This window comes from Crinia signifera, chromosome 9 (assembly GCF_055691185.1).
Source record: "Crinia signifera chromosome 9, ASM5569118v1, whole genome shotgun sequence".
Lineage (NCBI taxonomy): Eukaryota > Metazoa > Chordata > Amphibia > Anura > Myobatrachidae > Crinia > Crinia signifera.
The window spans coordinates 72984619-72997377 of record NC_139225.1 but is presented as its reverse complement, the minus strand read 5'-3'; the positions used below and the strand labels follow the sequence as shown (position 1 = coordinate 72997377).

The window sequence follows — 12759 nt, the reverse complement described above, 5'->3', positions numbered from 1 at the left end:
GCTGCTGCACCCGCCCCTTCTAGTCCCTGCGCTCCTCCGGAGTTCAGACTAGTTTAGTCTGACTTACATTGCCTGCCACTCTAAGGCCCCTGCTGGATGTTTTATCTGGTGCTCCTATCAAATAATCCCCCCCCCCCCCCCCCCCCCCCCCCCTGTTCTGACGTCCTTGATTCCCCTGCAATAAGGAGACCTTGATCTTTTGGTCAGCGTCAGACCAATATTACTAGTACTCACGTCACTTGTCTCTTTCCTCCTCTAGTGATGTCTGCAGCATCACATTCACTGGCTGGCAGAGGGAGCGCGTTTAGATTCTCCCGCAACTGTGATTGGTGGATGGTCAGAGCTATCCACCAATCAACACTGTTTTCACCCAGCAGTACAGCCACAGCGTGACCGCAGCACTGATGCCTGAAAGCTAGCAGCCGGAGGCAGCAAGAGAATGCTGGCCCGATACTCCACCTGGTCGCGGCCCCAAATGTCTAAAAGTATAGTGGCCTGGGGGGCAAGTGGCACCCTGCCCCCCTGCCCAGCCCGCCTCTGCCTCTCACTTATCCGGCACTGGCTGCTGGATGAGATCTCTCTGCAGTGTCACAGGCAGGATTTACCAGCACAGAAATCCTGTATTATATATAAGTTATGATGGTAAATATGCAGCATTGGCATGAAGTAGCACTGATATACAGCACTAATATTACTGCTGCTCAATTATGTACGTACAACTATGTACATACATGTTGTTTCTCCCCCCGCACCCACCCACACAAAAAAACAGCGGCACTCAGAGACTATACATTTTCCAAAAGGTGTATCCTTAACATTTCATTGTCCCATTTGCCATATGTATATATGTGTGTGTGTGTGTGTGTGTGTGTGTGTGTGTGTATATATATATATATATATATATATATATATATATATATATATATATATATCATTAACAAATATGAGCGTCACTCCAGGTACATGTAAAAGTATTTTTACTGTATGGTGTCTACAGTGTTTCGGGCATAGCCCGTCTTCAGGACAAGTACTTGTCCTGAAGACGGGCTATGCCCGAAACACTGTAGACACCATACAGTAAAAATACTTTTACATGTACCTGGAGTGACGCTCATCTTTGTTAATGATATACATGTACTGGGTTCACCCCCAGTAACCAGCTGGCACCCAGGCCAAGTAACATCAGGGGAGCAGGAGCCAGTATATAGTGCCAGACCTTTCTGCATATATATATATATATATATATATATATATATATATATATATATATATATATATGGAGAAAATGGGGGGTTTTCGGGGTGCGCTAAGAACCTTATATGATTAAACTGTACAATTCAAATTATAATAAAAACAGTTTATTAAAAAGTTGCTCACAGGAGCATAGCAGTAAATATGTAAGGTTCAATTACAGTTGCAGTGAACCGATGGTGTTACAACAAATTGTACAAATAAACAAATGTCCATAAACGCCAGTTTAGCCCAACGTGTTTCGTCGTACACACGACTTCCTCAGGGGCATGATTCAATACGATGGTCAAACTGTAAGTTACAATACAAGAAAATCAATACATAATGCTTGATTGATAAAAATAATTATTTTTCTTTAAAAAAGTAGATTTGAAAATATCGGGAAGAGAATAGCAGGTGTGAGAGAGGGACAGCACCTGCGCTGGCCCCATGAAGGTAAGAGTCGCCACTGGTTGCAATGCAACTTTTTGTTATTGAGCATTTGTTGGAGGTAACTCATGAGCAGTGAGTCACAGTGGTGAGTTTGTTGGCAGTAACTGGTGAGTCACAGTTGTGAGTTGGAGTGGCTAGTTCATTGGAGGCAACTGGTGAGTCATAATGGTGAGTTGGAGTGGTGGTTTGTTGGAGCGGAGAGTTGGAGTGGTGAGTAATGAGTCACACCTTCTGTGCCATGTCTGCATATCCTCATAAGTTCTTTTTGCACACTGTCCATTCTATGTACAGTCTGTAGCAGTATGATGTTTATATTCTCTGTATGAAGTGCACGTGTTCTGTTTTGCATTCAGGGGCACTTTAAGAGAGGAGGAGGTCCATGTGCAGCCTCCTCTGTTTGGGCTTGTCTCTCTCAGCCACAGCACCCCGCCATGCAGCACAATAGAGTCTGAGCACTAGAGGGCAACTCCACCCCCCCCCCCCTTCACCACACAACCGAATCTCCTTGGTATCATGTGTGGGGATGTGTACGAGATCACATGGCCTCGCATCCCTCCACTAGCAGGAGACATCATTCAAAACTGACTTTTACTTGCATGCCCCTGGATGAAGTAGGTTTGGGCGGCTGATGTCTGGTGACAGACATCAGCCCACCTGCGTACCCATGGGAATGCCCAGTGTTTTCATGAGGATGCCAATAAAATATTAGGCATTCCCATGGGCAGGCCCCCAGCCCTCCCTCCCCGGGCCCGTCCGCCCCAGCCCTCCCTCCCCACAGAAAATGGCCCGGTCCGTGTGTAAGTCGCCTAAGCCACTTCCAGCAGACAGTACAGGCCTAATAGGGACGGGTGTGGTATGGGACTCCGACAGTCGGGATCCCGACAGTCATTATCCCGAAGTTGGGATCCCGACTGCCCGGAGTCAGACAGCATGGCGAGTACAAAAAAGCCCCTTGCGGGCTCGCTGCGCTCGCCACGCTGCGGGCACGGTGGCTCGCTACGCAAGCCACCTATTTTATTCTCCCTCTATGGGGGTCATGGACCCCCACGAGGGAAAATAGCGGGTGGCCGTCGGTCACCCGGCTGCCGGCATTTTGACAGTCGGGATGCCGACGTCGGGTAAATGACTGTCGGGATCCCGACTGTCGGGAACCCATCCGGCACCCATAGGGACAGGAGGGTAGAGCAAAGAATAGGACAGAAGAAGAGACAGAGAAGGCCCAATAGGAGTCACCAGAGATGAACATGGCTACCATGTGTCAAGGTATATAAATGTATAAGATTTCGTAAATTAACCCCTTAGATGGGTGCATACACCTTAGATTGTGTTACAGACTATATAAACTTTTGTGTGGAAAACACTGTGCTTGTAAAAACAGTACGGTGCTTCTCAAACAATAAACCCTGGATTAACCCTGGTATAAAGACTCTTCTCAAAGATAAAAAGAGGGCGTTTAAGTCAGGCAGCAAGGATGAGTTGAGGTCTGTGCAGAGGGAATTGAGGGTGAAGATTAGGGAGGGTAAATTGAGCTATAGAAGGAGGATGGAGGAGCAGCTCCAGCTTAAGAATGTTAGGGGAGTCTGGAGAGATCTAAAAACCATTTCCGGGTTCAAAGATTCGGTATCCCAGCCAAAGGAGGATCTTGAGTGGGTGAATAATTTGAACGTTTTCTTCAACAGATATGATCAGGCTGCCACCTCACCCCCGGTAAACTGTCACCACCAACAGCAGTGCCCTCTATCACCAAAGTCTGGGCATAGTTCCAACTCCACCCTGTCCTTTACAACAAATCAGGTGAGGGGAGAATTAAGTAGGTGTAATGTAAGGAAGGCTGAGGGTCCAGATGGTATCAGTTCACGAGTCCTTAAGTCCTGTGCTGGTCAGCTGTGTGGGATAGTAGCGGCCATCTTCAATCTAAGCTTGGAGCAAGGGAGGGTACCGATGCTATGGAAAACCTTGTGTGTGGTACCTGTGCCAAAGTCATCACGTCCTAAGGACTTCAATGACTACAGGCCGGTGGCGTTAACATCTCAGCTGATGAAGTCCCTGGAGAGGCTGGCTATCTTTGACCTCTAGTGAGATCTTCTATGGACCCACTGCAGTTTGCTTATCAGCCTGCAATTGGTGTGGATGATGCTGTCATACATCTGATGCAGAGGGCCCTGCCTCATCTGGAGAGAGCTGGGGCCACCGTGAGAATAATGTTATTTGACTTCTCCAGTGCTTTTAATACCATTCAGCCCATGCTCCTGGGCAGGGCCGTTTCTAGAGGCGGACAAGCCGTGCAGCAGCCCGGGGCGCCGCACGGCTTGTCCGCCTCTGTTTGACAGCCGGGGCGCCCTGCAGCTATCCCAATGCCGCGGCCGCCGCAGCCTCCTCCCCGGCGTCTGACTCCACAGTCCACACACAACAAGCAGAGGGAGGAGAGGGTCTCTCCTTCCCCCTCGCTCAGTGTGTCACTGGGCTGTCAGCCTATCAGAGCTCGCGGGCTGGCAGCCATTAAGAAAACCAGCCCGCGGGGTATGAATGGCTGATGGGCGACAGGACAGACAGGTACAACTACACAGTGAAGGGGAAGGAAAGAAGCGCGATGCGCTCCGCTCCCCTCCCCATGGAAGCAGCGCTGCAGCAGCACTCCCCAAGGAAGCAGAGGCAGAGGCGATGGCACAGACACAGACACAGTGAGTTTGGCACTGTGGGGGCATAGATCTATGGCACTGTGGGGGCATATTTGGCACTGTGGGGGCATACATCTGTGGCACTGTGGGGGCATATTGGGCACTGTGGGGGCATATATCTGTGGCACTGTGGGGGCATATGTTTGGCACTGTGGGGGCATATGTTTTGCACTATGGGGTCATAAGTGTGGCACTGTGGGGGCATATGTGGCGCTGTGGGGGCATATGTGGCGCTGTGGGGGCATATGTGGCGCTGTGGGGCATATCTGGCGCTGTGGGGGCATATCTGGCACTGTGGGGGCATATATGTGTGGCACTGTGGGGGCATATGTGTGGCACTGTGGGGGTATATATTTGTGGCGCTGTGGGGGCATGTCTGGCACTGTGGGGGCATATTTGGCACTGGTGGCATATGTGTGGCACTGTGGGGGCATAGCTGTCACTGTGGGGGCATATATGTGTGGCGCTGTGGGGGCATATCTGGCACTGTGGGGGCATATGAGTAAACGGCATCAGTTGTGCGTCAGCGGCGCGTGGGGCATAATTTGTAATGGCCATTACGGTGTGTGGTCTAATGGGCATCACGGTGTGCGACATAATGTGTAATTGTCATCACGGTGTGTGCGACATAATGTGTAAATGTCATCACGGTGTGTGACATAATGTGTAATTTTCATCACGGTGTGCGGCGTAATGTATAATTGTCATCACGGATAAATAGTGTATAATGATTTAAGTAGCCTGTCATTGTTTGGCCTTGATCTGTGAGGTGTACTAAGTCCCTGTGTGGCCTTCAGCCGGCCAACTTAAGTGCGGGAGGACAATGACAATTCGGGTCATGCAGGATGCAAACGTGTGATGTAAGGCAATTGTTTTCCTGCTAGACCACGCCCTTATATTAAGCCACACCCTTTTTAAATGAACCACACACCCTTTTTCGGCGCTAAATTGTCTAGAAACGGCCCTGCTCCTGGGGGAGAAACTAGTTGACTCGGGGGTGGATCATCATCTAATCACCTGGATCCTGGATTACCTTACAAACCGTCCACAGTATGTGAGGACCAAGGAGTGCCAGTCCGATACTATTATCTGTAGTACAGGGGTGCCGCAGGGAACAGTTTTGGCACCATTTCTTTTTACTCTCTATACTGCAGATTTCACTTACAATACATCAACCTGTCATCTACAGAAGTTCTCTGATGACTCTGCTATTGTGGGTCTTATCGTAGATGGGGACGATAGGGAGTACAGAGAACTTGTGCAGAACTTTGCTACCTGGTGTGTGGAGAACCATCTTCAACTTAACACGAGGAAAACTAGGGAGCTGGTAGTTGATTTCAGGAAACGTCAGCATACCCCCCCAACTCCGTTGAGCATTCAGGGAATGGATATTGAGATCGTAAGAACTTACAAGTACCTAGGTTTTCACCTTAACAATAAACTGGACTGGTCTGATAATTCTGCCGCTCTATATAGGAAGGGGCAGAGTAGACTTTATCTGCTGAGGAGACTGAGGTCCTTTGGAGTGCAGGGAGCGCTCCTGAAGACCTTTTTCAACTGTGTAGTGTCATCGGCCATATTCTACGGAGTGGTCTGCTGGGGCAGCAGTGTTTCAACAGCCGACAATAAGAGACTAAACAGACTGGTAAGGAAGGCCAGTTCTGTCCTAGGAATGCCTTTGGATTCGGTAGAGATTGTGGGTGAGAGGAGAATGATCAGCGAGATAACATCATTATTGGATAATGCTTCACACCTGCTCAAAAATGTTTTGACGGATCTGTGTAGCACTTTCAGTGATAGGTTGCTTCACCCTCAATGCTCAATGGAGAGATATCACAGATCGTTCCTTCCGGCTGCAATTAGAATGTACAACTGTCATGTTCTGAAGAAGACCTGCATGTTCCTAGATTCTTGAGTTATGCTATTATTCTTATCTGTTCTTGAACCTTGCTGTAACACTGAAATTTCTCCATTGCGAGACGAATAAAGGAATTCTATTCATATTGGCCAATACAATTGTGGTGCAGACTTAACTTTACACAGTCTGTTTGCTGTTAGCTGTAGCTGGATATTCCTACCTAGGGACAGATTGGTATTTAAAAGCAGCCTGGGAAATGTCTCAAAGCAGCCCTAATGGGAGGGTGGAATATCTTGAGTGGGCGTGGTCAGCCAAGGGGGGTAAATATACTCCCGCCTCATATAACCCATATTCTTCCCTCTGCCACTGGGTTGAGCTTGGGTAAATATTTAGGCAGTGGCTTGGTGTGCACAGTTAGGGTTAGGCTGGGTTTGTATGGTTTTGCTGAGGCTCTTTGTGCACAGTTAGGGTTAGGCTGGGTTTTTACGGTTAGGCAGTGGCTGGGTGTGTACAGTTAGGGTTAAGCTGGGTGTGTATGGTTAGGCAGTGGTTGGGTGTGTACAGTTAGGGTTAGGCTGGGTTTTTACGGTTAGGCAGTGGTTGGGTGTGTACAGTTAGGGTTAGGCTGGGTGTGTATGGTTAGGCAGTGGTTGGGTGTGTACAGTTAGGGTTAGGCTGGGCGTGTATGGTTAGGCAGTGGCTGGGTGTGTACAGTTAGGGTTAGGCTGGGTGTGTACGGTTTTGCTGAGGCTGGGTGTGTACAGTTAGGGTTAGGCTGGGTTTGTACGGTTAGGCAGTGGATGGGTGTGTACAGTTAGGGTTAGGCTGGGTGTGTATGGTTTGGCTGAGGATTTGTGTGTACAGTTTCAGTTAGTCAGCAGCTGTGTGTGTATGGTCACAGTTAAGCTGGGAGTGTAGGTTTACAGTACTGTATGTTTAGGCTAGGTGTGTAGGGTAATAGGCTGATGCTGGGTTTGTACAGTTATGGTTAGACTACATGGAGGGTGTTTGGCTATGGTTTAGCTGTGGCTAGGCTGTGGCTGGGTGTGTATGGATAGGGTTAGGCTGCACTTTGGTGTGTGTTTGGATACATGTAGGCTATGGCTAGATGTGTATGGATAGGGTTAGGCTGTGACTGTGTGTGTGTGTATGGGTACAGTTAGGCAGCTGCTGGGTGTGCATAGTTATATGAACCGTTATACACTGTACCCAAGTAAATGAAAATGGATTTCTATCATAAGTTCTGTAAGTCAATTTAATGAAAAAAATGGATACATGATCAATGTTATTTTCAGACACAATTTAATGTACGAAACATGCAAAGTATTTATTTTATAGTACATGCAGTCAGCAATTTTATATTGTAAACTGTATTACATATTTACACAATTCAACATTTGCATATTGATGTCATTGCTTCCTAGTGAACTAATTGACAAAAATATTTTTAAATATACATATTTGCACAAGCAATTCCATAGTGTACATTTTTATCTTATAGATAATTTGCTCCTACACACACATATATATATATATATATATATATATATATATATATATATATATATGAAATAGTAGGACCTAGTAGTATGAGTTACTGCTCAATATTTAATTATATATGAGCATAGTACAGTGCACAGCAATGTCGCAGTACCTTCTACTAATATGACAATACTAGTAAGCCCGCTTTAAGCAAATGCTTTGAAAGCTACCTTGTGATTACTTCTGTGTTTGTGCATGTTTCAGAGAGAAAGAGATGCATCACTGGCAGTGTTTTGGAGACACACAAACGAACACTAGTCATATATATATAGAGAGAGAGAGAGAGAGAGAGAGAGAGAGAGAGAGAGAGAGAAAGAGAGAGAGAGAGAGAGAGAGAGAGAGGATACTGGTAGACATTTACCATCAAATGTAGACCCCCAATCTCATTAATATGCCAAGAAGATGTGGCATCTGTGGACCTAGTAATACGTTGCCTAGCTAAGTTGCTATAACCTCACCAGACACATTGGTCTGCTATAAATCAGAGATGTGGGGGTGATGATGCCAGCCTTCAAAGATGTAGCAAAGCAACAAAGATGCAATTTCATTATATAAATATTTTCAGTTTTTGACAGGTGTGTTACACATTGTAGCTATTTTAACAGTTTAATGTTTCATAAATCCAACAAGAAAAGTAGATATAAATAATAATACATTAATTAATAAATACCATCCTAAAGTCCTGCTTTAGAATTGCTGTAAACAGAGAAAGAGTAAATCTTATATGAGTTACTGAAGTAGCAATGGCAGTAGGGAGCTGTCTCTGACACTCTCTAGATTGTCTATTATCTGTATTACACCTTGCACCTGGTCTTCCTGCAGGACATGTCTGGCATTGGAGGAGAATTTCTTCAGCAGTGATTCTCTGCTCAGCGGTTTTCTCCAATGTCCATAAAAAGTGTCACATTTCGCGGTCACCAGATCCCCATTTCTCAGCAGCAGAGCCACCTCTGCATACATCTTGTCAAAGTTTGCTTCATTATCTTGAGGATGTTCCACCACCACTTTGCTCAGGAGATTATGGAGTTCTTTACGAAACATGGTGTCTTCATGGAAGGAACGGACATTCACTTCCCCATCCAGGAGTGCGGTGCATGCATTGAACTGGAAAGAGTGGCGGGCCTGGTGCTCTGAGTCTGGATAGGGCCTGTTAATGTATTTGGATACTGGGACTCTAAGAACTATAGACTGAATAGCGGATGGGTCAAATGAGCCATATTGTTGGACAAATCTATTCCTAACTGAGACGGCAGCATCAGCGATCCAGTGCATTCCTAGATGTGCAGGAAAGGACTTGAATGCAATGTCTTGCTTCTCAAGGAGAAATTCATACTGATTACCTGGTGGAGATAATGGCTTAGGCTGGTAATCGCCATAAAATGCACTAAACCCAGCGCAGCCGGGCACATCATCCAGTATGAGAGTATTGGCCTCCATTCCCTTAGCAGCCAGGATAGCAGCTTCCAGACCTAACCTTGTGGCATTGCCAATATGCAGGGGCTTGGCGAGGGTGGCAGCATTTGCCATAGGAGCACCAGCGAGTGAGGCTGCTATCGCCAGGGCATGAGTGCATTGATCTTTGTCCAATGAGAGTAGTTTTGCTGATGCTGCTGCACTTCCCATGGTGCCAACCACGGATGGTGGATGAAATCTGTATTGAGGAAATATACGTTATTAATTTGTATGACAATAACATGTACACATTATCTGGTATAATAATTACAACATTTACTGGTAAAATAAAAACATTTACAGTATTTGTTAATAAGATGATCATGTCGTATAGTTCCATATCCAGCTAAAATATCATTTTCTTTAGCACAATGCCTGTTTTTCCCATTATTGGTTATATATAAACCCTCCCTCCCGGCAGCCTAATCCTAACCTTCCCTCAGGTAGCCTCACCCCATACCTCCCAACATGTGAAGGACAGGTAGTCGGATCCTGTGCGAGGCCATGCCCCCATTTTAGTCGATGTGGGGACATGGCCTGCTCTGTGAGACCCTGGCCTTGCCCCCAGCCACTCTGTATCCAGGAATAGATGCTGTGTGCAATAGGGAATAGATGCATTTGCACAGTTTCTATTCACCGCTGAGCAGTGCAGAGCACACAGGACCGTACCAAAAAACCAGGGCATTCCAGCGTAAATCGGGACAGTTACGAGGTATGTTACCCTAGGTACCCTATTCCTCCAACCTCCTGGCCTAAAGCTAACCCTCCCTTATGTTCGGGATGGCAACAGTCGGGATTCCAGCACCGATATTATGACTGCTGCCAACCCATCCACCGGGATGATAAAGTTAGGCACTTAGAAGGGTAGACTAGGTGTAGGATGTGGGGCAGGGATTTAGATTAAGGTGACATGGTATGGGGGTTAGGGTAGGCACTACCGGGAAGTGTTAAGCTGGGCACACACCGCACCCTCCGTTATAGTTAACTATATTGGTGGTGCCAAAGGAGAATGATATAGTGCCAACACACTGACCGTTTTCGGTCAAGGATGTCACCCACCCCATGTTCTGCACATGCATTTTCTGATGACATTGAGCATGCATCATTAACGACATTGGGGGTAAGCCATTATTGTGCTTATCGTTAATGATGTATCACCCACTGTGTTCCCATCTATAGGCTGCAGAAGGGAGGCTTAGGATAAAATGTGGGGAGGGAGGGTTGGAGGACAGTTAAGTAGACTTGCAAGAACCCTGGTAATGTCAGTGTTTGTACGCCGATTGTTTGCATCTCCCACTTCCTTCATCCGGATGTATATATATGCACACACACAAACACAGACACACACAAACATAATTCATTTGTTGAATATTTCATTAACAATAGGGACTAACTACTCACTTTTTGGGAATGCTCTTTGCTTCGCTGGAGAAACCCATAAGTCTTCCTTGTATTTCAATCCCCACATTGAAAGCTGTCAGCAGTTCCTCACCACTGATCTTTCTGCCTTGTGCCAGTATCTGTGACAGTGCCAGGATGGCAGGAAGCACGGCACCAGAAGGGTGTGTGGCAGGGTGCCACGTGTCATCAAAGTCCATGGAGTGAGCCTAAGGTGAATGTGATGATTAGATTCACTTTGCAGCTTTAGAATCATTATGGTATTACTCTTATTTATAGTAAAGGCTACTTACAGCTACTCCATTGGCATACGCAGCCAGGGTTGGGGAGAGCTTTAAACCTTTTTGCCCATAGACAGAACAAAGGGCAGAATTTCCAGATGTTGAAGAATACAGGTCCTGAAACAAGAAAACAATATGATGTTAATCTTTAAAACATTTGTTAAAAGCTTGTATAAGAAGAATAGATTCGGGTCTTATGGTTTACAAACTTGCCGACCTTAGTGTTTCTGAATTATTGTATAACTATAATTTGAGGCAGCGTTCTCCTACATTTTGGGGTATGGTGACCTTGCATAAGGATCGCACAAACGTAACAGTTATACGCTCACTGACTGATATTTCACATATATTTTCTATTATACCTAATAATATACTATATTGTATTTATCTCTCACCACAATGGAATCCAGTAACGGTGTAGTTGTTTTATAATAGCATTTGCAAATTGTCCATATGAACGGATGACATCGTATCTTAGGGAGCTCTCCCTTCTGACTGTACGAATATTCTTATGATATTTTCACTGTGACTTAGGGCCTTATTCTAGTTCACTCTTTCTGACAAAATCCTTCTTAGATGGACAAAACCATGTGCACTGCAGGGGGGCAGATGTTACTTGTGCAGAGAGAATTAGATTTGGGTGGGGTTTTATTTCAAAGTGAGATCTATATTGCAGAGTAAAAATAAAGCAGTCAGTATTTACCCTGCACAGAAACAAAATATCTCAGTCAAATCTAATTCTCTCTGCACATTTTACATCTGCCCCCCTGCAGTGCACATGGTTTTGTCCATCTAAGAAGGAATTTGTCAGAAAGACTGAACCAAAATAACCCCGTTAGTGACACGTAGGTGATCACCAGTTATAGAATTTATTTCTCAATTTGATTAATCTTTCTAATTTTCTCCCTACCCTCTCATATAAGGGTTAATAATTGTGTACAATATTCAATTTACATATCTATTTGATCCATTACTTATTACATTATACTTTCATACAGTATTCAGATTACAGTTTTTATCTTTCAGTCCATAGTTCTGTAACCATATCCTCATAACTCAAATGATGACATGCACTATCACAGATCATCCCCATGTATTACCTGGCAGTATTTCACCACGATATTGAAGACATGAGTTGTGCTGCCGACCAGTCCGACCCCAATGCTGTCCAGGATCATGCGCTTGCTTCTGTGCCGCACAATAGCAGACAGGTGATCCGGACGGATCTCATGGATGAATGAGGCAAAAGTGTTGGTGACGGATTCATCTAACTGGTTTCCCACAGCCACTGATAAGAGACACAGCACATTAACATTTCTTCTAACTTTCCTGATTTACATTTCTTTTTTCAATTCAAATGGGGCCATTTTTAATCTTATGAAACTTTCAAAATAGTATTTACCCTGTTTTATTAAATACTAGAACTTTTTACTGATTATACACTAGGGTAACAGCTCAAAGGTTAATGTCTCATTGGCACCATAAATATGTTACAAATATTGTATTGATAACATGATTGCATTCACCAATTTAATTTCAAAATAATAATGATAATGAAGTGGATAGTGAAGATATTTACCTTTCTCTGTCAACTTGTGAATTTGCCTTGATAGTTGATGAAGGCTCTTTGTGTTCTAAGAATGATAAAAAATAAATTATTGAATATATATTCGTTATATATTGTAGCATTCATTTTAATGCCATGTGATGGTAACATATGTAGTTTAAATACTATGTAAATATAATATACTTTAATGTACTCTATGTGCTGTGAAATCCACAGAGAGCTCTATTTTATCAATGCACTCTTATCCTGGTCACTGTAACCATGGGGCAGATTTACTATGCTCGGTGAAGTTATAAAGTG

General features: G+C 44.9%; 1 protein-coding gene across 1 annotated transcript; it reads right to left on the bottom strand.

Moving 5' to 3' along the window:
* Positions 1–8438: 8438 nt before the first annotated feature.
* On the bottom strand, positions 8439–12535 carry LOC146036622 (cis-aconitate decarboxylase-like). Its single transcript, XM_083160565.1, has 5 exons — positions 12472–12535; positions 11993–12180; positions 10905–11009; positions 10615–10820; positions 8439–9412 (listed from the first exon to the last, which is right to left on the bottom strand). The coding sequence occupies exons 2-5, from the start codon at positions 12068–12070 to the stop codon at positions 8491–8493; spliced, it is 1311 nt and encodes a 436-aa protein (XP_083016691.1). The 5' UTR covers positions 12071–12180; positions 12472–12535; the 3' UTR covers positions 8439–8490.
* Positions 12536–12759: the final 224 nt, after the last annotated feature.

Coding starts and splice junctions, on each gene's coding strand:
- LOC146036622 (XM_083160565.1), bottom strand. CDS start 12,070: ATGATCCTGGACAGCATTGGGGTCGGACTGGTCGGCAGCACAACTCAT. Junction 10,821..10,904: donor CGTATGCCAATGGAGTAGCT/GTAAGTAGCCTT, acceptor CATTCACCTTAG/GCTCACTCCATGGACTTTGA. Junction 9,413..10,614: donor GCAAAGAGCATTCCCAAAAA/GTGAGTAGTTAG, acceptor TCCTCAATACAG/ATTTCATCCACCATCCGTGG.